The sequence below is a fragment of the Neodiprion pinetum genome, chromosome 5 (assembly GCF_021155775.2).
Source record: "Neodiprion pinetum isolate iyNeoPine1 chromosome 5, iyNeoPine1.2, whole genome shotgun sequence".
Taxonomy (NCBI): Eukaryota; Metazoa; Arthropoda; class Insecta; order Hymenoptera; family Diprionidae; genus Neodiprion; species Neodiprion pinetum.
The window spans coordinates 20,658,457-20,686,192 of record NC_060236.1 but is presented as its reverse complement, the minus strand read 5'-3'; the positions used below and the strand labels follow the sequence as shown (position 1 = coordinate 20,686,192).

Here is a 27,736-nt window from a genome sequence, read left to right as displayed (position 1 = left end):
TATGGCTATCACTAAACTGCGAATAACTAATATAAAAGCCTGAAAGTATAATATTTATGAGCAAATTGAGTTGCCGGTTGAAATTGTGTGTTCAAAAATGAAACAACGTTGTAAAAATTTCAGTGTGTATAATTCAACTGAAACGAAAATACATCTCTGATACGAAAATGTCAAACCTAGTCGAATAAAAAAATTAAAAACGATGACAGCAAAAAACCTAAATGCTAATTATGCCATCGAGCGGCCGATGCAACGGGACAGAATTCGATTAAAGAGCTGGGTAAACGTAGTTAAAAACTGAAACCGGATTACGTCCGTGAAAAGTTAGAAGCGGTGAGACATGGTCGGATGCTGTTTGCGTACCCGGTTCAATCAGTCAAGGATGAACGTACATCGTAAAGTTTTTAGTTATTTCATAATAATATCTAATCACCGTGGCTAAAACTCTGAGCCAATTAGCGTTCGCAGTTGATTCGGAGAAACATCCCGTCAGACGTCGTCAAAGCGCGTGCAGATGTTGCGTAACTAATGGAACGGATACGAGGAGTACAAAGAGAACGCGATGGCTTAAGCAAAAGGTTGTTGTAATAAGTATAATCCGATAAGATAAGAAGATAAGAAGATAAATCTCACCGAAGGAAATGAACAATAATTAATTTCCTGGTACGATTGCTCACACGGTAAATACGTTAAATTTTCAGCCCCTAGTTGTAATTGTTGGCGAAAACATATACTGGGAGTTTTCGGTAAATGTTCCTGACGGGAATAATGTTTTGCCGGTATTATATATAGGCAACTGAAGTTACATTTTACACTCGGTAAGTGCCTCGAATGTAACTTTGGTTACCTATCTTCTGGCGAAACATTGTTTGCGTTAGGACGCTTCACCGAAAACTAAATGTATATTTCAAATTCACGAAAAAAATTTGTTTTTCCGATGCTGCTGAGAATCTCTTAAAAAATCGATGTCATATCCGTAAAGATCGGAGCATTCTAAACTAACAACCGGGCTCAAAACAGAAAGGGATGGAAATTAGAGGGCAAGAATTCTTCGATGGGAACAAAATTTAATAACCTATTCATCAGGCAAGGTAAAATTGCCTATACACAGTTCAGCAATTCTAACACCGTGACAAAGAAACGGGTCTGTAATTTGCGCGCCCTGACACTCCAGATCGCTATTATTTTATAATTATCGTAGCGCATAGCTGTGCCTCCCTTAGCCGTCATTAACTCGAGTATAATCGGCGGGAGAGTCACAATTCCGGCTATATATACTCGGCAAACTAATTCCCAAGTGTAAACGCGGGCACTGTGTACCCAATGCAGGGTCTCAACCAGAACTCAAGTCAATCATTCGCTCGATGCGCCAGAGCGCGCTGTTCTGTGCACCGAGAAACGGAGGAGAGAGAATTAAAAACTAGTATATATCCTCTTCGCTGCCGCTACCGAGCTATTCTCAGCCCCCGGTTTCACCCCAAAAATTATATGCCGCGAGTTCGCGCTTTGCCTACACGGTTCTGAATGCCCACCGAGCCGCGCCTTTTAATTAACACGGAACAAGTTGGTGGTAGGTTTCACGTGGGAAGTTCCGCCCGCCGCTTTATCTTTTAACCATCACAGCCCCAGGTGTATGTACGTTTCAGACTTCTTTGCCTTCTATTCCGACTTATATTTCCATCTAATACTTCGTTCGACCGAACCGAGTTTATCCCACCGCTGTCACCAATTTCTTTCGTTCGATCAAAATATGCCAACTCTTCGGGATTTCAATTCCATTCTGCCCTAAGGGCGGGGTAGGAACAAGAATATTGTCTTTCAGACTGCTTTGATCGTGTGTTACAAGGGTATATGCCAGCAGACGGCGGAAAATGCGGGTGAATTTTTGGCAATTCAAAACTCAATAACCAACTATTCAATTTCATTGAGACCTGTTTTATCGAAGAGTGTGTAGATCGAGCTTTGCATACATATTTCTTTATCAGAATCTATCGGTAAGAAGCATTGTTGTCGACTAACGTCGAGCTTTTCCCTGAATGTCAGTGACGTATTTTTTGATGCCGGCAATTTCTCAAAAACTTTATCCAAATTTCATATTTTTTTGTTTAATAAATACAATAGTCGTAAATTTTTTACGAAAAATCAAATTTTTACTTTAAACGATCACCTTTGTAACGCGGGCGCTGCAAAACATGTCACCTACCGAAACAGTTGATGTTATTGCTAGAAACAATGCTTTTTATCAATCGACTCCAATATTTATTTCAAATGTTGACGAAGCTACACACTTTTGAATAAAACAAGCCCCCATTGAATAGAATCGTTGTCGAGGTATGATTCTTCAAAATTCACCCAATTTCGTAGCCATCTACACCTATATCCACCATTGTGAACAATGCCAGTGATTTATTACTGTAAATCAAGCAGAAGAAAAAATGCGACAACGTAAAAAAATTCTCTTTCTACTCATTATCTTCTCTCCACCTATATTTATCGAGGGAAATACGTCAACGCCACGTTATTTCGTACACGCGTGTATACATTGAAATTTTATTCCTCGATAAGGGTGGAGTGGAGGAAAAGGGGGTGGCAACTCTGTGACGGCAATAATGGGCGTATCATGGAAGCTCGAATTTGTCGCGGTAGCTCGGGATAAGAGCCGTTGTGAAATATGGCCTGAAAGCCGGCTGGCAGATTCTCAATTCTAGGTTTGAGCATCCACCGCGAGACGCCAGTCAGTTTCATCCCTTCTTCTCTCCCTAATTCATGATTTATGCACGCCAATGGGTGAACCCCGTTCACATTTACGGCTCCGTGCGCACCGTTGCGAAGCTCCGGATGTGCTGTGCGGAAATCTTTCAGGAACAATGGGGAAAAATAGTTCAACAAAAAACTTACCCGATGAACATTTATATATGATAAGTTCGCCATTACATTCCATCATTTTTTTTCTCACTTTTCGCGTGTATTCTTCGTTGTAAGATTTTTCACGACTCTTTTCGTAAAACGATTTTCCGAATCCCCGTACTCGTGAAATTCTCCCAAGAAACAAGTCATGCTTGGAATTATGCTCTTTATATTTTTCTTCACGAAGTAATACGATCAGGGAAGATGGAGAAGGACGAGGTGGAAATATAATCTTGACAGAAATCGAGTTTATTAATTCAAACCGTAAAACATACTGTGTCATGACTTTAATACATTCAAATTGTAAATGCATACATAGAAGATTATAAATATTTCATCAGCTTGAGAATTCTTATGAGAATAATTTTTCTTTTTTTTTTTATATTTATTTCTTACGAGTTATTCAGATTTGAGAAGAGGGCGGATTTTCGTTCGTTGAAAATACCCACACAGTAACGTTTCACCGTTTTATTTTTTTCACCACTTTTTCTTCTTACTTGCAAATAAGTTTCATAACGTATTCAGTCGCGTAGTTTGACACTTTTTTATTTCCCCTCCTTTTATTTCCTTTCTGTTTGCGGCCATCACCGATCCTCTTTTCACCGCCCTCTTTTTACTCTGTTATTGCTTTCGATGTCGGTCTAACCTGGTACAGCACCAGGGGCAACAGCGTGGCAAAGACATCCCTGGGGAAGGTGCGTTCTCGATGATAAAAACAAGAAGGTCCCGAAGCCCGCGAATAAATTTTATCGAAAACAATCTAAGAGGCAGTAAGTTTGTGTTTCCCAATCGCGTTTTATGCACTCAGTCTCACCCTGAACTACCCTTTCCAACATCACCGAAAATTACTCAGAAAAATTACTATAAAATTACTATACCATCAGCCCGAAATTCATGTCAGCCCGTTCGAACTTCCCTGACGTTGTTCTCCATGAAAACCGAGGCGATTTTCACCAAAAAGAAATTTCGAGGGTCTGACAGCTTTCGAACAGCGGCATGTCCAAGCTTTTCAAATACAACAACGCGCGTGCTACTAACGGTGGTCTCCTGAATCACGAGAATCGTTACTCTCCGCGATGATTGACGGAACCTCGAATCACTTGATTCCAGCGACCGTCAAGTCCGGAACTTTCTTGCTGAATATCTCGGGAAAAATCTAACCAACTAATGCAATTGTATGTATTCAAGTTATAAGGTATAACTTTCACGATGACAGAAAAATTTATGCTCATGCGAATTGCGTTGCTGCAGAAATATTCTTCTCCGTTTTCCAATATCCGCATATCGCTCGATCTGCACACGTGCCTCGAGCTTTTATTCCGACTCGCTTTTCTCGAATGTAATATAACCTGTAACTTATTCGCATGTATGTTCCCTTCGCTTCGACTTAATATACATGTACATATACTCGAACCTGGAATCGATAAAAACTTTTGCACGATTCTTAAGCTGTATAGAAAACGGAGTGAAAAGAAAGAAAGAGGAAGATACACGCAACTGACGGTTCAGCAAAGCGAGTTAGCATATTGCGTGAGAATTCATAATCTGCATAGATGTTCAGCCGGCAAACGTTTTGTACTCTCCCCGCCATGTTGTATTCAGAGATCCATTTTGTTGTTTTGGATCACGAGTTATTGCGCCGGTTAAAGACAGCACGTATTGAAAAGAGGGCGGTAAATACGCAATACAGGGTAAGATTTATAAAAATAATTTATCCCGGATGAGAATAACGACTATAGGATGAGATGGGCGATGCTACAGATACAGCGGTCCAGGAATGTTTCTTCGGTTGGAACTTTTCCCTGGAAATTTCTTACAGCGTTTTTTGTCTCATGCCAACCGTGCCTGAGCCTATGTGTCTCTTGATATCTCATGGTATATGGTTTTTTCTTCGTGTATACAGGTTCGAGTTTATTCCTGGCCACTGATACTGCGCCCTCGCCCTTCCCCGCCCGACTTAAGCCGAAACTTTATAAATTATTGTGCGATACTTACCTACAAGTTATTAATCCGTCTCCCTCTTGCTTCTTGCATTCCCTGTTTCTATCTTCCTCAGCCTTCGTGTCTACCACAGACCGCGGGACTGAACTTACTAATTGAATTATGACGTCTCAGACGAACTCACTTTGCAGCTACGCATCTAATCTGAAAACAACCACGGAGAGAGGAGTTTACGGTAATGCGTTCAAACAATCAAACTCGGAAATTTAATTCAAAATTTATGGCATTTTCAAATTTTTCACATCTCGAACCGCGTGCGGTTAGTTCCCTCATATATATTTTCTTGGACAGAAGGAAGTATTTTTTCACGTCAGCCGCAGCCCATGGAAATAAATAAATTAAACCAAAATCACCGAAATCCACACGTGTAAGCAAAAAGTGAAGAAGGAATATACATAATCCATAAAAACGTGTTACTTGAGCCGTGAGGGAAAAAACATTCTAGCATCGAAAGAGCTGGCGGATGAAAAGGAAAAAAAAGAAAAAAAAAATTGAAAACAATACATGAAACTGAAGACGTTTTTTTTTTTAATTGTTTATGGGTCCAACGGGGTCAAGGGTCGCAAACCGTGTATTCATTGAATCGCTAACGGTGTTACGGCTAATTTGTGCCCCGCTTAGGTAATTACGTAGAGTGCGCTATTCAGGCACTAAAACGTGGACCAAACGCCCTTGATAAAGGCTCGAGGCATATAAAGCCCAGACTCGATAGGAGCACCGACTACATGCAAGTATAGCATGGTCTGTGCTCAACGAGCAAACATTCGTATCCTTGTCCCCAGAATCGGGAGCAACACTGAGCAGTATGTATCGATTACAAATGAATAACCCCCTACAGAAGGCAATATCCCCCAATTCAATGTTTCGGATCATCAATTGCTAGCCACTTAGTGTGTGTGTGTGTGTGTGTGTGTGTGGTGTTTACGGTTAGCATTTAAATGCGAAAATACTGTAACAAAGCAAAAAATGCGAACGTGCTAGTAATAGCCTTCTTAAAACGTGATTTCTACTCGGTTTTAAGGGATTATCACTACCACTGGTCCAGGCATCGTTGGCGAACGGCTCGGTGACTCGGCTTCGGTTTTGGCGTGCGAGAAGATGAGAGAAACCGCGACAAGGATGAGGGCCGAAGATTCTACCAAGAGCATGGACAGCATGTCTAGAGGTGGACTCAACTCCCGGCAAAGCCTTCTCGACCTTGTCAGTTGTAAACTGATGGGCAGACATACGCCCAGTCACCATTATTATCACCAACAACAGCAGCAGGTTGGTAAATTGGTTGATATAGCGTATGGGAATGGTTATGTTCAACGTATTGACGAACAAATTTGTCAAAACGTTTTACTTCCTCTTTATTTCTATTCATCACCTCGCCTACAATGCTTTTCAAACTTGACTTTGGTATGTTAATCTGTTGATTTATTCAACGAATTCTAATATTGTGTGAAACGGAAATGGACTTGCGAACAACTTCACGTTTTTTAGAGAACATGGTCGACAACGGTATGTCGACAAAAATATCATCTCGGAGATCTACTAAAAATAGTATATTCTGTAACAAGGACGCAAACTCGGTCTTTTCGGGCCGAGCGCAACTTTGCAATATGAGTCGTAGGTGAGCACGGATACGAGCCGAAGGCAAGTATGCTTGCGTGAACCGAAGACGAATATTGCAAAAACGCGAAGCAAAAAGACCATTTCCTCGTTGTTGTACACGATTCTTTATATAAAAAGAGTATATTACGCGTTTTTTTACAAAGTATGAAATTGAGGTTAGGGTTGCGAAATGTCAGATTTCATTGCGATAGCATTGTACTCCGCGCATGCGCGTTCGCAAACTCACTCTAGCGTCACAAGAACGATCGTGTACAGAAAACACGCCTGAAATAACGCGTAAAACATACTCGCGTTATATAAAAAACCTTAGGGTACCTCACGTATCGTCGTGTTGATACGTTGATAGAATTCCTCGTTTCAATAGCACTAAGTTTATTAAGGCATTTTTTTTTCTTAGCTTTGTTGAACCATGACTTATAATAATATTTAATTATAGAATTAATTCCATAATTCCGAAGGTAATCATGTTTTGGAAGAAAAGATGGCCACCTGAGATTCTGAAATTTAAATTAACATTGCTGAAAACATATAAATGAACTGTATTTCATATTGAAGTTCTCAAATTCATCAGATACCATTTTATGGTAGTAAATCTACAATACCGATGAGCCATGTTTACTTTTAGAAGCGATTTTTGTAACACCTGCACGGGAAGTTCGACTTCGCGCACTGTAGAGGGTGCGCGAAGCCATTGATTCGCCAACAGTTCCAAAACAGTTAGGTAATGTTTATTGCCGCACGCTAATCTGAACAAATCAGGTGTAAGTAGCGCAATCGGACGTGACGAGTCGTGACTATGATCGTGTCCACTGTATTGCAGCAGCACGTCTACGTTCAGGTTAGACTACTACGTTTACAATTTTCTGGAGTCGAACTTCCTCTTACAGGTATTACAAAAAATAGTATACGATACGTGTGCGCGTACGTGACCCTCGCACTCCTGTTTTTGTTACCCTCGCTCCGCTCGGTCGACAAACTACATTCAAGCGAGAACCACGTACTTAGCGCACTTGTATCGTAACTTACTATTACTGCATGTTTTACCAATTCACATCGACCTGATGTACCGAAACGAAAGTCCGAAAGCTTGCACGACGCTTTCTGTGCCTTGATATTTCTAAAATGAAGCTGAAACCATGAGCTCTTATCTACGTTCGACGCTATATTGTCCTAACTACGCGCACATTAACGAACCCAATAGGATTAGTGCTTAGCAAAGTGCCTAGACGGGAGACCCTGTAGAGAATATGCTAAGAGCACGCTTGATTCGTTCACCTTGAATGAAACGCTGCACCATTGTCAAAGCATATGAAAGCGCGACTGCAGCTATCCCGGCTAAAATGGTAGACCGGCATGTCCAGGTTTACTCTGTGTCGCAGCGATACTTCTCATCGTCGAGGGACTCCCTGTCTGCAGCGTACGTAAACAGAGCGGCGGCGGTTAGTTCAGCGGCCAGTGAGCTTGATCTGAGCAGAAGAGCACGCCGGAGAGACCTCAGAGGACGATTGAAACTTCCGAATGCCATTACCCTCGCCCCTTCAAGGGACAGTGGCGCCCACCTTCACAATCAGTCCTCTACTAATCACCTCAATACTGCTGGCAGCTGCAATGGGACCGAGACGTGAGTATTACCACCTTCGATGTAACCATCGTAAGCGCAAAAACATTCCTCGAATCTTCTACGGCTCGCCTGCGATTCATATTGCAAACTTACGCTCGGCGTAAAACGACCTAATTTACCTCCTTGTTGCGTAATCAACTATTTTTCATGACACTTGAAACTATTCTAAATACATAAATGTTTTTGTTTGTTTTTTTTTTTACGGGAAATTAATTATTTTAAATTGTCTATAAAATTGGAAATGAGAACGAAAATTACGGCACTGGGAAAAATTTGTAACGATTTTTGTAAAACATCCTTTTTGCGATACACATTCTTCTAGGTTTACAAATTATTGAAACTTGTATTGCATCGCCAGGCACTGATATGTATATACATATTATCGACTGATGCGTTGATATTTTTTAGAGCAACTAACCGTCAAAAATCTGAAATTTATACATGACACATCGTCTCGATGTATCTAACCTCAAATATTCTTACAATTCATACAAATATTTATCCACTTAAATAGGATTCGGAAAACATTTACCGATGCTAGGTATTGTTTGAACAAATAATGGGAACACGATGAAAAATTGGAAAAAGTTATGAATATTTGGTTTGACGGGAATAACACAAGCATCGCAAGATAAAGGGCAAAATATGAGTTTTAACCTTTTTTCACAGAATCGGGGTCATACAAAAATAATAGCGATCCCAGGCATTCTTCCCGTGGATGCTAGAAACCCTTAAAAAACCAATATGACAGCCCAACACTTTGCTCAAAAAAAAAAAAAAAAATAGGAGCAGGTAGTCTGGAACCTATCAACGGCCACAGACCGAAACAGGCATTATCTAAAACATTTTTCCGGTTTTGAGATGATTATTCGTGGTTTTCAAGGCCTGATAACAAGTGATCACTTTCACCGGGTGCTCCCACTAACACAGTTTTGCAAATGAATCATCAAAACATAAATCAGTTTCAAATTCTGATGCATGACTAGTGAAGTGAAATGACCTGATCCAACTTAAAATTATATTTCCAATGAAATGGTCACATGAAAAAACAGTCTTGCGATTACTTGGTAAACTTCTTTGTGAATGCATTACTCAATATTTATCCTGTTTAACGCAAGTTCAAGGATCTAGTGACAAACAATTATATTTTCTTTTGATATTGTATTCGGAATTGGAACTGCTGGCAATGTTTTCACCACGTCGAAGTGTTCTTGTTACGAAAATGGTCCTCTCGCAAATATCGAGTAAAGATATGTGCGTGCGTAATAACAATATCAATAACCCTCACCAGTTGCACATACAACACTTGTTCAACGTAAGCGACTCTCGGTAATGACGGCGCGTGACTTTTAACCTCCGTTTTCGATGTTTGCGCAGCTGGCTCGATATACTTGCGTCAAAAGCCTAAATAAAATGTAATGAGATCGGTTTGAAGTGAGCGATAAATTTTTTCCAAGGAGATATACGGCTCATCAACAGCAACAGCAACGAGGCAGTAGAGGATTTCCGGGACAACCCGGAACCCGAGGATTCAGGACGGGGGCGCCAAACTGGTCCTTCGTCTTTGATCCTGCAGGACGTTTATGCTACTACTGGTCAATGGTTGTGTCCCTCGCCTTTCTCTACAACTTCTGGGTCATCATCTATAGGTTCGCCTTTCAGGAAATTAACGGTAAGACTTTAATCGGCTTCATCGACTGACGGAATAGAATGCAAGGTCATGTAAACCAAGTCAAACAGCACAATATAGCGGCTGTGCCTTTGATCTTCTCAGGGTTTTCCCTGCACTGACAAGGAACCCTTAACAAATCAGCTGACACCAACAGCCAGCTCTTCAGGTAATTTTGCAAAGGGTACTGCAAAGATCCTGGCTATAAGCGGCGAGTGATCATCTCACTCCGACTGATTTCGAACTTCTCTTTATTTGATCAAACCTTGAGCGATTTGATCAACGATATTACGAGCTCCCTTTCTGTGGCTTCCCGTCAGACTGAACAGCTGGTTGTTATTTGCGAAGGTTGTCGATTCGACAATGAAATTCCAGCCGAATTAAAGAGGCTAAGGAATGTACGTTGGCTTTCTGGACTTTGAACTGACTCCTCGATTCATGATTTGATTTGATAGGTGAGACCCTGGTTGTCTGGTTCTGCCTCGACTATCTTTCCGACCTTCTTTACCTCATCGATATCGTCTTCCACTTCCGTACCGGATATCTCGAGGACGGCGTACTGCAAACTGACTCAACCAAGCTGAGGCACCACTATATGAACAGTACCACGTTCTACATTGACTGCCTCTGCCTTTTGCCACTTGACTTTTTGTACTTGTCGATCGGCTTCAACAGCATACTCAGGAGCTTCAGGCTCGTGAAAATATACCGGTGAGTCTCGACCCTTGAAGTGTCGTTTTTGTTGTACACGCCGAGACAAAGAGACCTCTTGTGACCCTTTTTAATTATCGCACCCTTTCTGCAGGTTTTGGGCGTTCATGGACCGGACGGAGAGACACACCAACTATCCAAACCTCTTCCGTTCCACGTCGCTGATCCACTATCTGCTGGTGATATTTCACTGGAACGGATGCCTCTACCATTTGATATGCAAGAACAATGGTTTCGGCAGTAAAAATTGGGTCTTCGGCGACTCGGAAACCGCTGACGTGGTCAAACAATACCTGCAGAGTTACTACTGGTGCACCCTCGCCCTGACAACGATCGGTGACCTGCCCAGGTGAGTGAAATTACCCAAGGTTCGATTTTTACTTTCTTTTCACGTCCAAGGGGTGATAAGTGTCAGTCAATATTTACCGCGTCTCGTACCTTCAGCCTCTCAACGTCACGTACTATAAGCCGTTTGTGATTGACGTTGGATATAAATTCATTTGCTTATGCCGGCTCCTCAAATCGAGGATTAAACGACGCTCGCGTTTTTTACTCGATGTTCTTGTTCTATTACAGTTTTCGAATCGAACCTGTAGGAACTTCGAGCCGAAGGTTAATTTCAGAAACTTCGAATCACTCTCATTTGAAAATCGTTGTACCGTCGAATTTCCGGCCGAACGCAATCCCCTTTTTTCGGAAGATCCTCTTTTTTTTACGGGTTTCGTCTTTGCTTTCTCAACGAAAAGAAGAAAGAATATAAATAAATTGAATGAATGTAAGGACGCAAAGTAGGACAGTAAATTCTTTTCTGTTATAGGCCAAGAAGTAAAGGTGAATACTTGTTCGTGATAGGGCAACTACTTTTCGGATTACTTCTCTTCGCAACAGTTCTCGGTCACGTTGCAAATATTGTTACTTCCGTCAGTGCGGCCAGGAAGGAGTTTCAGGGTGAGTGATTTGAACTAATACATTACGTACACCATCAATTCACTGCTGTCATTCATACCTTCTGCCGATTTCCGTGTTTTCTACCTTATTTGAATAATTCGAACAAGCATACCGCCAGATTCCAGAGACTTGATAACAGAGTCTGAAAAATGCCAACATTTAGATGGCGACATATTTTATTGCGTAACAACGAACCTGCGACAATTTTGTCGATTCTTGTAAACCTGTTCCTGTGCATTGGTGACTGGAAATTTCTCAAAATCTATACGAATCTGTGTAAATATATTACACATGTGCATATGGTATACATATTACGTAAATGTTGTGCTGTGTACATTCGATTCGCGAATTGTCTTGAACGGCAACTACCCCCGTGGCGACAGTGCGAGGTACGCATACATCATTTACGTACATGCATACCCGTTTATGTATACATATACATACAAGGGGGCTTTGCCCCCTTGCGCGCTTCGCGCAAAACCGCCGCATTTCGGGTTTGGTTGGAAGGGGCCTGGGAGGTATTATTATTTTTATTATTGCTGTTATTGTTATTATTATTATTATTCCCAGATTTCCGACTCGCCGGCGGCGGCGGTGGCGAGGTATTTTGATATATATGGACATGAGTGTATGATTTTTCCCACAATTTCATATGGCTCACCCGGAATTTCAGGGGTGTCCAAAGAATTTTATGAGTTTTTCCCAGAATTGACCTGACCGCAAGCGCGTTCGTGTGTGTCGGGTGTCTTCGGGTGTGTTCGGATATGTTCGGATGTGTTCGGGTGTCGTCGGGTGCCTTAGTGCGTGTCTGCGGAGGGGGGGGGGGGGGGGGGGGGGGGCAGGTCGTATGGGTCAGGGTTCTTGGATTCCTGATACCGCGGCGTGGCGGCGAGATATCTTTATTAATATAGAGAGATATTATGTATATAATGTGTCATGTATGGATTATCGAGCAAATTCATCACGTGGCAAAGGTATGCGCGTCGTAGGTACTTTACAGTATACATGGAGATACCGCAACTCGTGCGCGCTACAATATCTTCAAAATTTTCACAGTGCATCCATCATAAAAAAATGTATGGTGTTAACATTTTTTCGGTTCATTTCCTGGGTCTACACAAGGTCCAATTTCATCTTTTACACGTTAAATCAGCCCTGTTTTTTTTTTTCTATCAATGACATTTTTCATTAACCGCTGATTTGCTATTCATGAAATTTGCGTTACTGTCTCTTATACATTCTCCTCGTTTCACGGTCCATTTTGGACGTGTCTACCTAATCGATTTTCAAGTTGAAGAGTATTCCAAATCATGGTAGGGATTTGTGTAAGTCATGTTTTTAGCCAATTTTGGGGGAACCCCTCAAAGTCCCGAATGGTGAATATCCTGGACACCCTGAACTCCCGAACGCACATTGTTGCGACTGATTCATCCTTCGAATGCGCAAAGTCTCGACCACGCGTTGTCTCGAATGATAACTGTCACGTCCGTCTGTTGTCCCGAAGTAGGACAGTCAAGCCCGTGCATTGTCCCGAATGAGAAATGTCACGTCGCGGTATTTTCTAAAGCGCGAAGAATGCTGTTGGGTTCGACTGTATAGTATCAAGAAACAGCTGTAAATGTTGTGTTATCATTTTTAGAATCCAACAGGTTCAATTCGACGCTTCAACCTCCAATTTCGGCGGTTCAACTTTATACCTAGAAATTTTCTTCACTGATAAGTCGTAGCTTAACTACAATTGTATTGTTGACGTGATTTTTACGATATTTCTTCAGTGAGATTACTGGATTATATTTGTACAAGCGTATTGTTTTATATTATTGTTGTTTAATATTCTTAACTAATGCCCATCGTGCAGTACCCAATTTTGGACATGTTTGGCGACTTTTTGTCTCACTTTCTCCGTGTTCAAATCATCTTCTTACAATTCTCTTGACATTTCATCAAGTCAAATGCGACTCGATTATAGTGAAATGTGAATGTATTTTATGTTTTTTGTGGGTGCGTTGAAATGAGATTCAGTATTTTTCAAGTTCGGATATTTAGGGTAATTTAAGACGATTGTTGGCCAGATGTTTCGACTACTTGAAAATGATATAGAACCCACAAGTAATGAAAAACTGTGCGTAGTGATTTACCCTCGAATAATATATATACCACATGTAATAAAAGTATTTAAAAATACCCATCCGTCATGCAAAATCAGATAATAAATGCGCGATGATGATAAAATTACTCGGAAACGTGAAAAAAAGAAAAAAAACAATCCCATAAATATAAACAATTGTTAAAATAAAACAAAAATACAGACATATTATTCGCTTGTTTTACCTTGCATTTTGAAATTAAATTTTGCGTATAATTTCATCCTCTACTTGAATCGTGAGAAATATAGTACGTATATAATTTACTCATAAGACCCACCCAAAGGGATATACGTAATACATGTATGCAGATTATCATACAGGGGAACGTAGGGCACGACGGACCTCCGAAGCAGCTAATTATTTTTTTTTGGCTTTTGAATACCGGGTATAAGTTGTTCTAATCTATCTCGAACAAATTCATCATAATTTTACCGTAATTGTAAAAAAAAAAAAAAAAATTCTGGAGTACGACGGAGCCCCTCCAAAAAAGATTTAAAAAAATGTTCTACTTTTTTTTTTCTCAATGACGCATTTTTGTCAAAATTTTTTTGCCCCACGTTCCCTTATAAGGTATATATATATATATAATATATATATATATATATATAGCCTTCTCTACTCACGGGTAACTGAATTATTTAATGCGTCTGCTTAATTAAGGGAACTTACTCTTAGCGCAATTCCTCTAGTTCTCTCTCTCTCTCTCTCTCTCTCACTCTCTCTCTCTGTAGTTCTCCGTTCGCCAGTGGCAAGAAATATAGGTAGCTAGGTCATTAAATATTTAGAAAGGGTAAGGAGTAAAATTGCTGAACTAGTACCAAAGCCCAAGATAAAAAAAACACATGAAACGGGCGAGTGAAAGAAAAAACTATACCGAATAATAGTGCAAAAAAAAAAAATCGGCAATTTTCCTCTCGATGTGAATACCATTTATGCTGCAGCTTAACTCATGTAGGTATATATATATATATATATATACACATACATAAGCTTATACGGTGAAGACGTGTGTCGCGAATCACCTGAGCCTCTCACCAATTTCTCAGTCTCTCCCACTCTCTCCTCTCTCTTCCCCCTTGCGTTTCGACCTTTATCGTTGCAGTAAATTAGTCAAGGCAGGGAAGTGGCTTGTGAGATTACTTAGGATAATTGGATCGGGCCACGCGTTGATTTTATGAAATTAACCCTTACTCGGCGAGAATGGACTGCCGCGACGCGACGGCGACACTGACTTTAATATACACAATATATGTATATATATGGAGCATTCCACGTCAGTTCGACTATGGTCTGACCTTCACTTTCTTGGATTTGGTCTGCGTTTTTTTATATTGCTGTTCCAACTCTAAAAATCCTTCCAAGTTTTTAAAGATTTTTCCAACCCTCCGCGTCGCGCCCAGAGTGCCTTGAATGGTGTTATTTTGATAGTGATTGTATAGTTTTTAAAAATTAGGAAACAATTACGTAAATTCTGTGGCCAGAACCGAAAGTATTGCAACCAAAATAGAAGTGGATAGGCAAACCCGTATTCTTTTATTAGTCTTTCAACTAATTAACATTTTTTTTCAGACGTTCGATTTTTTTTTTTTTTTATTTTGAATTTTCAGGGAACAACATATCTTTCTTAATACAGCGTTACAGGGTGGATGATTGTGATCAGGACGAGCGGCTATCGATGACCGCATCCACACCCAGTCGTGATCTTATTACGGCCTATTTCGGGTTCGTAACTCGTTGACTACACGCACGTACGAAGGATAAGAGGAAATTAGAGGAACTTGTATTCAGGAGTTGAATGTTAGTGTATATAATTTATTTATCGCAAAAAATATGGAGAGTACATTGAGAAGTTATATAGAAGGAAAACGGAAGATACGTGAATTTAGATGTATGAAAGATGATTTGAGAGTGTGAATGTATGGGGGGGGGGGGGGGGAGGGAAGATGCAAGGGACTGGCTAGTTGCAGTTTCGGAGTAGAGGAAGCATCCTGCTGATCCGGTATCGCAATCGAGGCAATGAGGTGATGATAAGAAGAGGATGCAGGGTATAAGATGGCTGTAAGAGTGTAGGAAAAGTATCCAAGGTCTGAAGGACGTAACAAGAAGAAGAAACTATCGATTTTAATGAAAATTCGACATTGTGTTACGGGATAGAGCAGGGTTGATTCAACGATCGGTTGTCGACCCACCTTTATACCCAACCAAGATGTTATTTGGGTAAATTTGGGTCCGGTCTCGTTGCTGTCCTCGATCCGGGAATAATGGAAGGAGTGACAACGAAATGGAGAAGGTATATTTTCGGTTGTATAATTGCTTTGCCAGAACTGGAAAAGGTTTTAATTGCGTAACTAGGCGAAGTGGATTAGGAATAGGTGAAATGAATATTTAGAGTGGAACCGAGGTTGAAGCTGGAAGTTGAAATTGAAGTCGGTTATACGAACGTCGGAATAGAATTGTCTTTGATGAAGGATGGAATAGAAGTTGATTAGACGAACGTTGGAATAGAAGTGGGCCTGAGACAGAAAGTACGAGTAGACGAAAGGTGTGGGAATCCAGAATATTGGAGAATAGAATTAGCGGCGTAAGGGCCGTAGCGAGTAGCGTGAAGCTGCATGGAAATAGGATGATGGTATGGAGACTATAACTTTACTACAAGGGACGTGGAAGAGTTAGCAGGTAGAGGCAAGAGGTGGTCGAAGAAGATGGGGATGATGTTTGGTGGAACGCCGGACGTAACAATTGTAAAATCACACTAATTTAGAATTTTTTTTAAATTTCAATTGAAATTTAGAGATTGTTTTAGTATTAGGGAAGATACATTGAACCCTGTATCTTCAAAAAACAAATTAAAATGACGAAAATGAACTTATTAATTAGTTGAAAGATTTATAAAAAATTACCGTTTTACATGCCCCCTTTAATTTTGGTTGGAATATTTTTAGTTTTAGGCACGAAATGTGTGCAATTTTTTTCATAATTTTCAAAAATATTCCTATCATTATCAAAATATCATCATTTAAGGAGCTTTGGGTGGCCCAAAAACGGTTGGAAGAATCTGAAAAATTGGAATGCCTGTTAAAGTTGGAACAATAATGTAAAAAATCACGCACACAATCTAAGAGGGTGCGGGTCAGACCCTAGTCTAATTGATATGGAATATGGAATATGGAATATTTATACACATTGCACTGTGAAATGATAAAAAATAAATAATAAGATATTCTACAAGGCCGAGGAGTGAGAATTATCATTTTTTTATTATTGATAAGTTTATACAAAAAAATTGTTCACCCTTCGATTTTATTTTCTTTACAGTGCAAGTTAAATAGCCGCTCCTCTTATCACGTAGCATCGATGTAAACGCATTTACAGGGACATGAAAGTATAACAAAACAATGCGAATTATTGGAAAAATAGTTTTTCCGACAGGCACGACACGGGAAAAAAAACGCATAAATATTCTAAATTATATTTTATCCATATGTATATGACTTTCAACCACGAACATGCGTAAATATTATCCTACGCACGTCTGTCTCATGCATCTATGTACATTTAGTTTCACGTCTACTCGTTCAGAGAGAGGGGACAAACAAACAGTTGTGCAAACATGTATAAATGCACCTTCCTACACCATACTCGCGGCGTCCAAACAGTTTGAATAAAATATACACCCACAGAGTGAACCGTTTGTCTCCGGTGCCGTTTCCACTACAGCTGCACGCTGTCACTGCCGCCATTTGTATTGGTATAACATGCCTGGGATCCTTGTCCTTCAATTTCTCACATTCACGGCACATGTGTTCCTCGAATTATTGGGATATGAAATGTTGAAGGATCTGCCGTCAGATGGCAGAAGAATATGTTACACTTACCGGGTTGTATTTAATTATAAAACTCGTTTGTGAATGCATTTATTTCACTCGGTACTAACTTAACGGACGTAAACAGAAGTCCAATCACTTGCAAAAAGTTTTCTGCCTCACTTCGCCGAGTATTTTAGCCAAATCGATCAGCTGTTGTCCCAGTGAGACGCCATGTTACTGTAGTCACGCCTCTAGCTTTGATCCGAATGGCCGCTTTGCATGTTACACACCTTTCGATCGGTTCTTTCGATTCGTTGCAATCGCTTGTCTGTTACTCGAGACAAGAACCGAGATTACCGATTCTATGAGCAAGTTGTTTCTTTTCATATGCGTGAAGTCAGTGACAGAAGGTTTCGTGGTTCTTCAACTGAACAGCTAGCTGTCAACTGTTATTGTTTGACTCTTTGTGTCTCGTCTGGTATATTACTTAGTCAAAATTTTTAACCGATACATACTTTTCGCTGGCAGTAAATTCGAAAATTCAAAATTTTTATCAAAAATCTCGTTGGAAAATTTTGTGCGTTACGTACACAATTGAATATCTTCGCAAGCTTGACGGTCTCTACGGTACGTTTTCCATCTTTTCAACTTCTCTATGCTTCTTTTTCGCATAATTCAGAGCTTAGAAAAATATTCAGCATTTCTTGATCTATCGGAAATACCGTAAATTGTAATTAGCTTCTTTTGGAATTTTTTACAATAGATAACGTGTTTCTTGATTCATTGAAAAATTTTACTCCGTGCGGCTTATCCGACCTGTCATAAATATATAAATAATATTAAATTTGTGTTATATCTATGTTTTCAGCATTTAGAATGTGGAGAAAATATTTTTTCTTGATCACTTAAAGAATAAATAACATTTTTACAACGCGTTGTTAGTGTTTCGGTGATCCGGAAACATGCTTTTATACTCTCATAAATCAAATTCAAAATTTATTCGACATATTTCTTGTACGTTCAGAAAATCGTGTAGTATAGGTATTACAGGATTTTAATTTTTTTCACATATTCAGCGATATTATTACTGTATTTATGTGATTAAATTACTCAGGAAAACGTTTCCCGAATTTTTAAAACCAGGGTGAAATTTGTTTACCTAATCTTCCGCGACTTTACGCTAAAGCATATCATACACGGAAAAAAAATGTGGAAATTCTGATATTTATATGGAATTTTGTAACCTGTGTGATGTAGCGAAAATCGTAAAATATGGCGAATCATAGTGTACAGAGATCCGAGGATAGTCAACGAGCAATTTTATACGGTCAATAATAATGTCGGGAGTAAACGAGGCCCCAAAATCAACAACGAATTCCGGTTCTGGTCCAGATAAATCAGACTGTGACGCGTGCTGTAGAGATTATACACCAATTGACGAAACTCTGCTGAACGTAGGTTATTAAGATTTTGATTATCTTTATTACTGTGTTGCGCAATGGACTATATTTTTTTTTCCACGTATGCAATTAGATGTCAGACGACGATTACATTCGGTTTAAATAAAATTTCGTCATCAGGTACAGGAAGCTTTGGCCTCCTCGCCGTTGGGCTGCACTCCCGAAACTTCTTGTTTAAACTCAACGACGTTGAAGAAGTTGAGAGAAACTGTGACCAAACCCGGAAATCCACCTGCAAGCAATAATACCGGAAATTCAAATTGCAAAAGCTGAAATATTTGTTGCGAAAATTCTTCGACATACGTAAGTGAGCTTTTCTAACTGCCAAAATTTGATTTTCTTCCAAGTTTCCAGGAAAAAGGAAAACAAAATTAAGAGCAAATAAAAAATCTCAGTTAACTCCGGACAAAATTTGATAGCCAATTTAGCAAATATACTTTTTATACACTCATTCGAGATATTATTGTTCGATCAAATTTGACGTTGCTAATAAAATGTGTTGAAATTTTTGTTTTAAAAAACTGGGGAATAGTACATTGTGTATCAAGGGCGGAAAGCGAGCGATTGGTACGAGTGCGATTTTCAGACAACCACGGGGACTCAATTTTGCCCCGGGAATTCGGGCAAGCCGATATATTTTGCGATATTTTGCGCTCGTTCATTCGTTTCCGAGCGAGAAAAAGACACTTTTTGTCCACTTTGCATACATTAAAAGGCATACTTCCGGTGCAGATTGGACAAATATTAAATTGCATATCTGTCCGTATTTCCAATGACACAGATGGGTTATAAATTCGTTTAGAAAAATTTCATTGAATTGAAATTTTCAGCAAACTTTTGTAAGCCATGCCGGAATCTGGTCCTGCAGGTTGTACGCGAGATGATAACTGTAAAAAAGATCGACAGCTGAGGTTAGCAGCAGCCGTAGCAAGTAAGAAAGAAAATCTGATGAAAATCGGTTCAACGATTCGTCTTGAAAATATCGAACCAAAATCCGTACAGATTCTTCTATTATATACCTCTCAATGAAAACCTTGTTCTTCCGAAACTTTAACACTTTGTTCAGAGAATTCGGAACCTCAAGCTTCAAAATCGGTTGCAACGACGGATGCTGGAAAATCGTCGGTAAAGAAGGAAGAAAACGTGGCCTCGTCAATAGCAGCAGTATCAGAATCGACAGCAGGAGCAGCAAATTCGGAAGATGAAAGAAAATCGGATTAGAGATATATACACCTCAATTCTGGCTTCAAGACTCAGATTTTGAACCGATACTTTTAGCGGCCGAGACTCAATTCGAAGTGATTTTAAAAAACACTGTCACGAGTCCTGTGCGCTCTTTCACGATTAATCGAATCATCGACTCATTACTAATCTAGAATTAAAAGACTATATCCAATATCGGGATAACGAAAAACCTACTCTCGATATCGCAATCCGTATATTTTCAACTCTACTGCACAATTATGAGCGGAAAAGACGACAACGATATACCGACAGGTCAGAGAATTTTTATTGAATTGAAATTACCGATTTTCGCTCACTGCGTGAGTTTAAAAACAAGTTGATATTATTAGTATTGATACTATTATTATATCGAATATTTTTTCATTTCGATGTCTTTTAATTTATCGCCGTAATTGGAAGGAAGGATTTAAAAAAAAATATATTCAACGTCTGCGTGTTTTTCTTGAAAGTACTTGATAATTCTTGTAAAACGTGCAAAAATGTATACAGACGTCAACGCCGAGTCTGTGGAAATGTCGGATGAATTGGCGGAGGCAATCTTCACGCTGGCATCGATTTTCGGCGTTATCACTTTGGCCGGTTTCTTTCTTTCCTACATAAGCAGTCCGTCCGAAAATACATGATACCTGATACCCCTACACATGCATACATGCGATAAATAAACGATTCAACGTACAAAAGCACTAGTGATTTATCTTTTCTCCGATATGCGCCAATTACTAATTGTTCTTCTAATTATTGTCTCAAAAGAAAAACTAAAGGATAATGAATATGATATACTGTAATATAATACAGAAAGTACATACGTTCGTAATCGGGATATACGAAGATGCTACTGCAAAATAAATTACCATCGTTTGAAATTAAATTTACCGATAAACAAGATGAGATGTAAGTGAATTTCCTTTAAAAAAAAAAAATTTTCTGTATTTTTGCTTGCCTCTTTTCCGAATAAATGATGACTTCGTGTGGTTCGAGGGGCCCTGAGGGCGGGAGAAGTTTGATGGAGGCTTAATGCAAAGGGGGCGGCGAGTCGAGGCGGCGACCCTAGCTTGAAGAAATTGAAATTTAGCTCAATCCAGTACGATGTATAGTACATATATATAGTAGGTATATATATAATATATACACACATATATATATCTATATATATATATATATTCATCACCTCGATGGTGGGCTGAGTGGTAATCTTGGAATGTAATACGTTTTATAATATCGTAATATGTATAGCTATCTCGCGCAACGCGCGTACATATCTAACATTTATAACTGCTCTAGGAAGTTTCTTCCGTTCGTTTGTATACATAGAATACATATACATGCCCGAATACGTGTATCGCATTCTTGTAAGGTGAAGTAAATTGAAACGACGAAAGAAACTGGCAACCAGAATGATCTTCTTGATTATAAAAGTCGTACGAATTTTGTGTTGGATCTCAACCCCTGCAGAACATTCCTGTAATTCTTACACCTTAAGAGGAAGCCCTGGTCGATATCGTTGTTGACGAATTATACCCCTGTAATTTCATAGATTCCATGCCATTTCTTTATTTCTACGTAAAATGAAAATGTGTTACAGTATTTTTGTTCAGAATTCTGTTTAGATTACGACTGTTAAACGTGTTTCCGAGTATGAGATACGCAGACTTTGATATTTCGAGATATATACGTCAACGTCGAAATCGACCAAAGCACCCCGTTAGAATATTTTGAACATCGTGGCTAACCGACTTAAGAGCATTTACGAGAATCGGGACTATTTTTTCTCAGAACTTCGAATCGGTTTGTAATTTATTGTAAGATGATCGTGCTATCGGCTGAAATTGCGCTCTGGTCACCCAGGTCTGAACACATATCGTACAGATTTTTCATCTATTCGTTTCACTGCGATACGAGTTTGAGGTTATACTGGGAAAATTATTCAATTATTATTCCGTATAATAATTTATCGGTCCTAGCTGGTCCTAACGATCTGATCCCAACGAATTTCAGATTGAGCCGATGTTTTAAAGAAAAAATGGGATGGATTCTCATACATGTTGTCAAATCAGTCACGTGACGCCACGATCATAACCCCTCAACAGGGGTGGAAGGGCGGTGGGGGCAGAATTTTCTTTGGGATTAAATGGATGAAATCGATCTGTAAAGTCCTGCGAATGAATGAATATTTAACATGATTTTCGTTTTAACGCTCGTCACGACGGTTGAAGAGGTAAATAAATTGATCGCAAATCTACGTTGCATTGTTACAGTGAATTAATATTCACGATGTAGTATTTTAATTGACCAAAAAGGATTCAATTCAGTCTCGCGTTCTTAACTCAAATCATCCCCTTTCCTTGTTTTGGAAATTAGGTGGAGGTTTCGACCACTTGAAAAATTTCTTTGGGGCGAGCAGCTTAAATTCGTGCCTGCACTCGAGTTTATGATATACGTTGTAAACTTCAAGGTGGCGGCGACAGGTCGTCTCGTAATTTCTTTATTTGGTAACGGTTTTAAGGGTGCGTCTACAGTATACAATGACCCGCAGAGTTCCCTAATCTACTACTTTTAGCTGAAGAGTTGCAAAAGAGCGTAAAGAAGAAGTAGAATAATAAACTAATAAAAAAAATTCAATTTTCTTGCTTTCTTAATTAAAAGAACGGGAAAAAACGTGGGGAAGAGAATGGTTCAACAAAGTGAAAGTTAAGAAGAGCAAGCACCGTTTCATTCTTCTCCAGGTTTGTGACCCGACCTTTTTGAAGAAATATGCTTGCGTAGCCCTCACGATTTACGTAATTTCAACCGTGAAGAAAAAATTCTCGTACAATCGACTTGTCCCTCAAGAAGGTGAATTTCCCCAACTGGAGGCTATGACATAAAAGAGAATTTTTTTGCAACACCTGCATGGAAAGTCCATTTTTATGCACCATTTACAAGCACCGAAAGTAGTCTTTTATACACATGTGCGGGAAAAAGTTTCGCGCATTGCTAGGGGTGTGAGAAAAAAACCTTCGCACATTGCCGGCGGTATGAGATAAACCTTCGCACATTGCTAGCGGTGTGCGAAAATGACGGTCGCGCTTTTATACACAGTTGAGCATTTCGCAAACAGCTGCACTAGCGCTACCGATGTAATAGTTTGTCACTCTTTGCCGTGCTCGACATCGTCACTGAACAGCCATCTTGCCGTGGTTTCGTGTAAAAATAATCGTGTATGTCGGACTTTCCATTACAGGTGTAGCAAAAAATAGAGTTCGATACACTTGCGAAAGTTGGCAATGCCTATCTCGCGTGAATGCGCCCCACTCGCCCTTCAACTCGTCTACGGGCTCGTGCTGGGCCTTCACGCTTGTGCGGGCATTGCCACCTTCGCGCACTAGTATCGAAAAACACTATTTCCAACGCGTTATTCCTGGTCTTTCTTTATTTCCAGTCTTCGGAGTCATCCAAGATTCCTTTTTTTCTTTTCCTTTCACATTTAGTAAGCTGTGGTTTGTTTTGTTTCTTTAGGATAAATTTGTGGAAAAGATTGAGCAATCTCCTCCGAAGTTTTTTTTTTTTTATGTTTAAAGGACGTTCTTCCCAGCTTTGTTCTGCAGTTACACCTAAGGTGCAAAAAATATAGGTGTTCTCCCTCTGCTATTCACCCAGCTTGTTTTTAAGCTGGCAATAAAAATTCGCTGAGGTGTTAGCCGGGCTGCTGCCAGCGCGGTTGAAAGCCGAGGCATTACTTTTTTTTTCTCTCTTTCCTGCGCTTGTCTCTTTATCCTCATCTTTATCCTCGTTCGCTTGATAGCATTAAAATTTTTTACACGGTCAGTCCGTCCGGCACATGGAATTACGTACGCACTTAACGTCGTTGGTTAGCGACAGTAACGCCATCCGGCGGATAATCCTGAGCAGTGTATTCCTGAAATAATCAGAAAATAAATTTGCCAACGTCGCGTGATTTTCTTGTGTTGTAGTCTACTTGAATCTTCGATGTTTACCTCGCTATAACCTTTATTTTTGTGAATCAAAATGTCAGATCAGTTACTATTTGAGGGGAGGTTCGCAAAAAAAAAAAATAATAAAAATAAATTCTTTCAGCTATAGCGTATCCAAACAGCAGAAAATAAATAATTTGCACACAGCGCGTAATCTGCGTACCTGCGACGTTGCCGGATGTACAACCTAACCAAAAGTACAATCGGTTAATTTTTTTATTTTTTTATTATGTTTTTAATTATTAAATGATGGATAAAATTCACAAAAATTTTACATATTATTCCTAAACATTTTATTCTGAAACAACCAACTCGAAACTATCAGTCCCTATCCAAACAAAATAAAATAGTTCAACCTTGAAATCAAAAAACTAAATAACTAGACGGTAAATCATTTTCGAACTTTTGCAGGATTGCTTAAGATTACTCAAAAAATTATGTAATTAAAATTCATGTGAATTAAATATTTCCGAAATTACTGCCCAACTACCTTGAAGCCCTCACTTTGCATCGCTCTCTCCCCGCTCTCCCCAACCGGTGCATTGTCTTCCGGCTTTCTCGAGTGCTTTCCTCCGTAATTTCTTTTGCACTACTCGTTCAAAACCGTGCAACGGAAACGATCCCGTTCGGGTAACGACGCGTTAAATATCCTCGATGGTAAAAGTCTACGTGACCGTGAATCACGTTAAGGTTATACAGGGTGAGGAAAAAGTATAGAAACTTCTAGAAATCTCGTGAGGTTCGATAAAAAAAAAAAGAATTTACCAAGGTTAAATCTCGGATAATTTTTAAGAAGGGAGTCAATGGTGACCTTTCATTTGACCTCGAACCTCATCTTCAAGGGCATTTTGTGACCAACTTTGATTTTCCAAAAGGAAATCCCTGATTTTTGGTGCCAAACTCGGAAAGAGAAATTTTACGTTCAAATATGTGTCAAGGTCTAGGGTCAACGTGACATCTACGAATCAAATAAAGGTCAAAAGTATGCTTGGTAACAATAACGCGGATAATTTTGAGGATCCGCATCTCTCGCAAGATGTTTCGCGGAACTTTCAAAAGCTAATCAGATCGTGTTGACCAAACCTGACAACTTTTGTGCGAAATATCTTACGTCAGATGTGGATCCTCAAAAGTATCCGCGTTATTACCAAATTACTAAGCATACTTATTTGACCCGTAGAGGATACGCTGACCCTAGACCTTAACACATATTTAAACGTAAAATTTCTCTTTCCGATTCTGGCACAAAAAATGTGGATTCCCGTTTGAAAAATCTAAGTTGATCTGAAAATGACCTTGAAGATGAGGTTCAAGGTCAAATCAAAGTTCACCGTTGAATCCCTTGTTAAAAATTCAAATTACCTAAGATTGAATCTTGGTGTAAAATATGAATTTCCGATTTGAAAATATCGCCGCCTGGAAAACACGAATCAATTGAGTATATCTTTGGTTTTCAAAAGCATAATTGTATTATCTAAATTTTTTCAACCGTTTTTGTACAGGTTCCTCTAAAATATCTATTACTCACAAAATCAATATAATGTTGAGTCAGCCATAAGATTTCTGACTAGACTGGCAATAAGTATGCGGCAGTAATGGTGTCGTCATAAAACCTGAAGTATTTTTTTCCGTAAGCACTGCTGGATGTTGTGACAAGTGATTGGCTAAAACGTGGCACAGCTCTAATTTCAAAACTGCCGGAACTGCCAATGTTCCGCTAAGGTTTATCCACCTCGATTTTTTCACGCATTAAAGCAAGAGCAGCGCAGAAGTTGTCCTTTGCTCTCTGAGTACGGGGATGAGGAGCACTTGGAAAACTTATACGAGATCGCCTGTGTGCCATATTTATATTTAGGTTGAACGAGACATATGGCAGTCGGCCTGTAACCGGTGGCGGTAATTTATCGCCTCCTACAAATTGGTTAGACGTCGAGCGATTTACAGCAGGCAATGCCTGCTTAAGCCTAAACCCCATTCGTCATCGTGCGAATGCGCGTTGCCGTCTCCATCGAGTAAAAAACGATGGGCTACAATCGATCATCGAACAATTCTGCACCCGAGCAAGCGCAGTCAAGACTGCGCAACACATGGGAACAAAAGTTGCAAGAAACTACTCGCGAGTCATTGGTGAAGAACCATCGAGCCTGACCTTTTCCGCTATTTCTAATGTTATACACCCCACCAACGAACTAGCATAATAATTCCGTGTCAACAACTGCAGCCTGCTGCGCAGGCACATCTAATTAATTTTTAACGCCCAAGTGCACATGCACAGCCCAGCGGATTTCATTTCAAACCTAGTTAGACGTTCCTGCAAATTTATAACACTCGTCGTGGAACACGACTGCTTACGCCTAGCAAAAAAAAAAAAAGAGGAGAGAAAGAGGAAAAAAAATTTGCAAGCACTTTACTTTTTTACCATTTCGTGATGAAAATTCCTTTGAAACTAATAAGCGGACAGAAAAGTTTTCCACTCGTTCAGAACGGATGAGTTAAATTAGGTAGGCGCAATGCGTCTAACGGTCCAAGTCTTCAAATTCCTGCGAAGAAAACTTGTTTACGCAATATACCTGCAGCTGGTCATCCAATCGGGATGAAATCTCAAGGATTGAACAACCGACCGTGTATTTATCTTCTAATTGGAACGCTCATTTTGAAGTAAAGGCAATGTATGAATAGATGAAAAATGAACTTGCGTTATAAAGTCATAAAAGATCGATTCTATTGACATATTTTAGACAAGATATAATATTCTCGTGAAACTATTCGACGAATCGACTGAATCGTAATAAATTCTCCAACTCGCCAATCTGTGAGCTGGATTGCGAAATCTTCTAGTCGCTGCGGACTTATGAAACGTACGGGTACAGCGAAAATTATTTCTCTCGCGCGTTTTGACCGAGATGCAGGTACAGAGTAGTACGGATAGGTACTGTTCTGGAATCCAAAGAATTTGCACACAGCCAGCTATCATCGCTTTATACTGGAACGTTCGAAGGACATTTCGCGTTTATATATAGGCAGATGCACGATGTATTTTGCCATGATAATGACGCCTGCAGATCTGATAAACATGCAACATATTTGAACATAATAAGAGGGATATTTATATAATATGTTTACTCGTGTATATTAACATACCCACCATCCATCCAAGAATTTTTTTTCTTCGCTCTTCTTATTCTTTCACTGTTTTCATTTCAAAGACATATAATAATGCGTATGTATCATAATACGTTACACCCGTATCGCAACATACCTGTACTTGTACCTTACGTATAAATATTTACAAGGCAACGCAAAGAGAAAATAAGAATGTGAAAAGACAAATAGGCGTGTATATTCATGTGGAACTCGCTCGTTACAAAGAAAATCTTGCATGCAGCTGTTTTCGCAAATAGCTCCACCTCTTTCTCTCTTGCTAAACATTCAGCATGAGCCTGGCTAGATAGACATTGCGAAAACATTTTTCGTCAAAATAACACATCTCCCAGTAGATACAAATGCAACTGTACATGCGCAATGTACAGGGTGTTTCCAAGTGAACGCCGCAGCATTTTTGGTTACCTGAAACTGAGGGAAAAAAATCTCGATAAAACAGACCTACCGAATCATAACTACTTTAGTCAAGTT

General features: G+C 39.6%; 1 protein-coding gene and 1 long non-coding RNA gene across 7 annotated transcripts in view; both read left to right on the top strand.

Annotated features, from left to right (window-relative positions):
* LOC124218764 (cyclic nucleotide-gated channel alpha-3) overlaps positions 1–27,736 on the top strand; it is a 91,279-nt gene that overhangs the window by 33,343 nt on the left and 30,200 nt on the right. For 3 of the 5 annotated variants that reach the window (XM_069136421.1, XM_069136423.1, XM_046625571.2), the window contains exons 3-8: positions 5,930–6,174; positions 7,887–8,146; positions 9,604–9,818; positions 10,271–10,526; positions 10,621–10,875; positions 11,344–11,474. In XM_069136421.1, coding sequence (XP_068992522.1) covers positions 5,930–6,174; positions 7,887–8,146; positions 9,604–9,818; positions 10,271–10,526; positions 10,621–10,875; positions 11,344–11,474 — 1,362 coding nt within the window. The remainder of the gene's footprint in view (positions 1–5,929; positions 6,175–7,886; positions 8,147–9,603; positions 9,819–10,270; positions 10,527–10,620; positions 10,876–11,343; positions 11,475–27,736) is intronic. The other 2 variants (XM_069136422.1, XM_069136420.1) reach the window with 2 other exon arrangements.
* LOC124218786 (uncharacterized) lies at positions 17,550–20,368 on the top strand. Of its 2 annotated transcripts, XR_006883175.2 has the most exons (5): positions 17,550–18,054; positions 18,685–18,881; positions 19,008–19,190; positions 19,718–19,818; positions 19,954–20,368. It is a non-coding gene; the product is annotated as an uncharacterized lncRNA (long non-coding RNA). The 2 variants fall into 2 exon arrangements; XR_006883174.2 differs by having other exon boundaries at positions 19,718–20,368.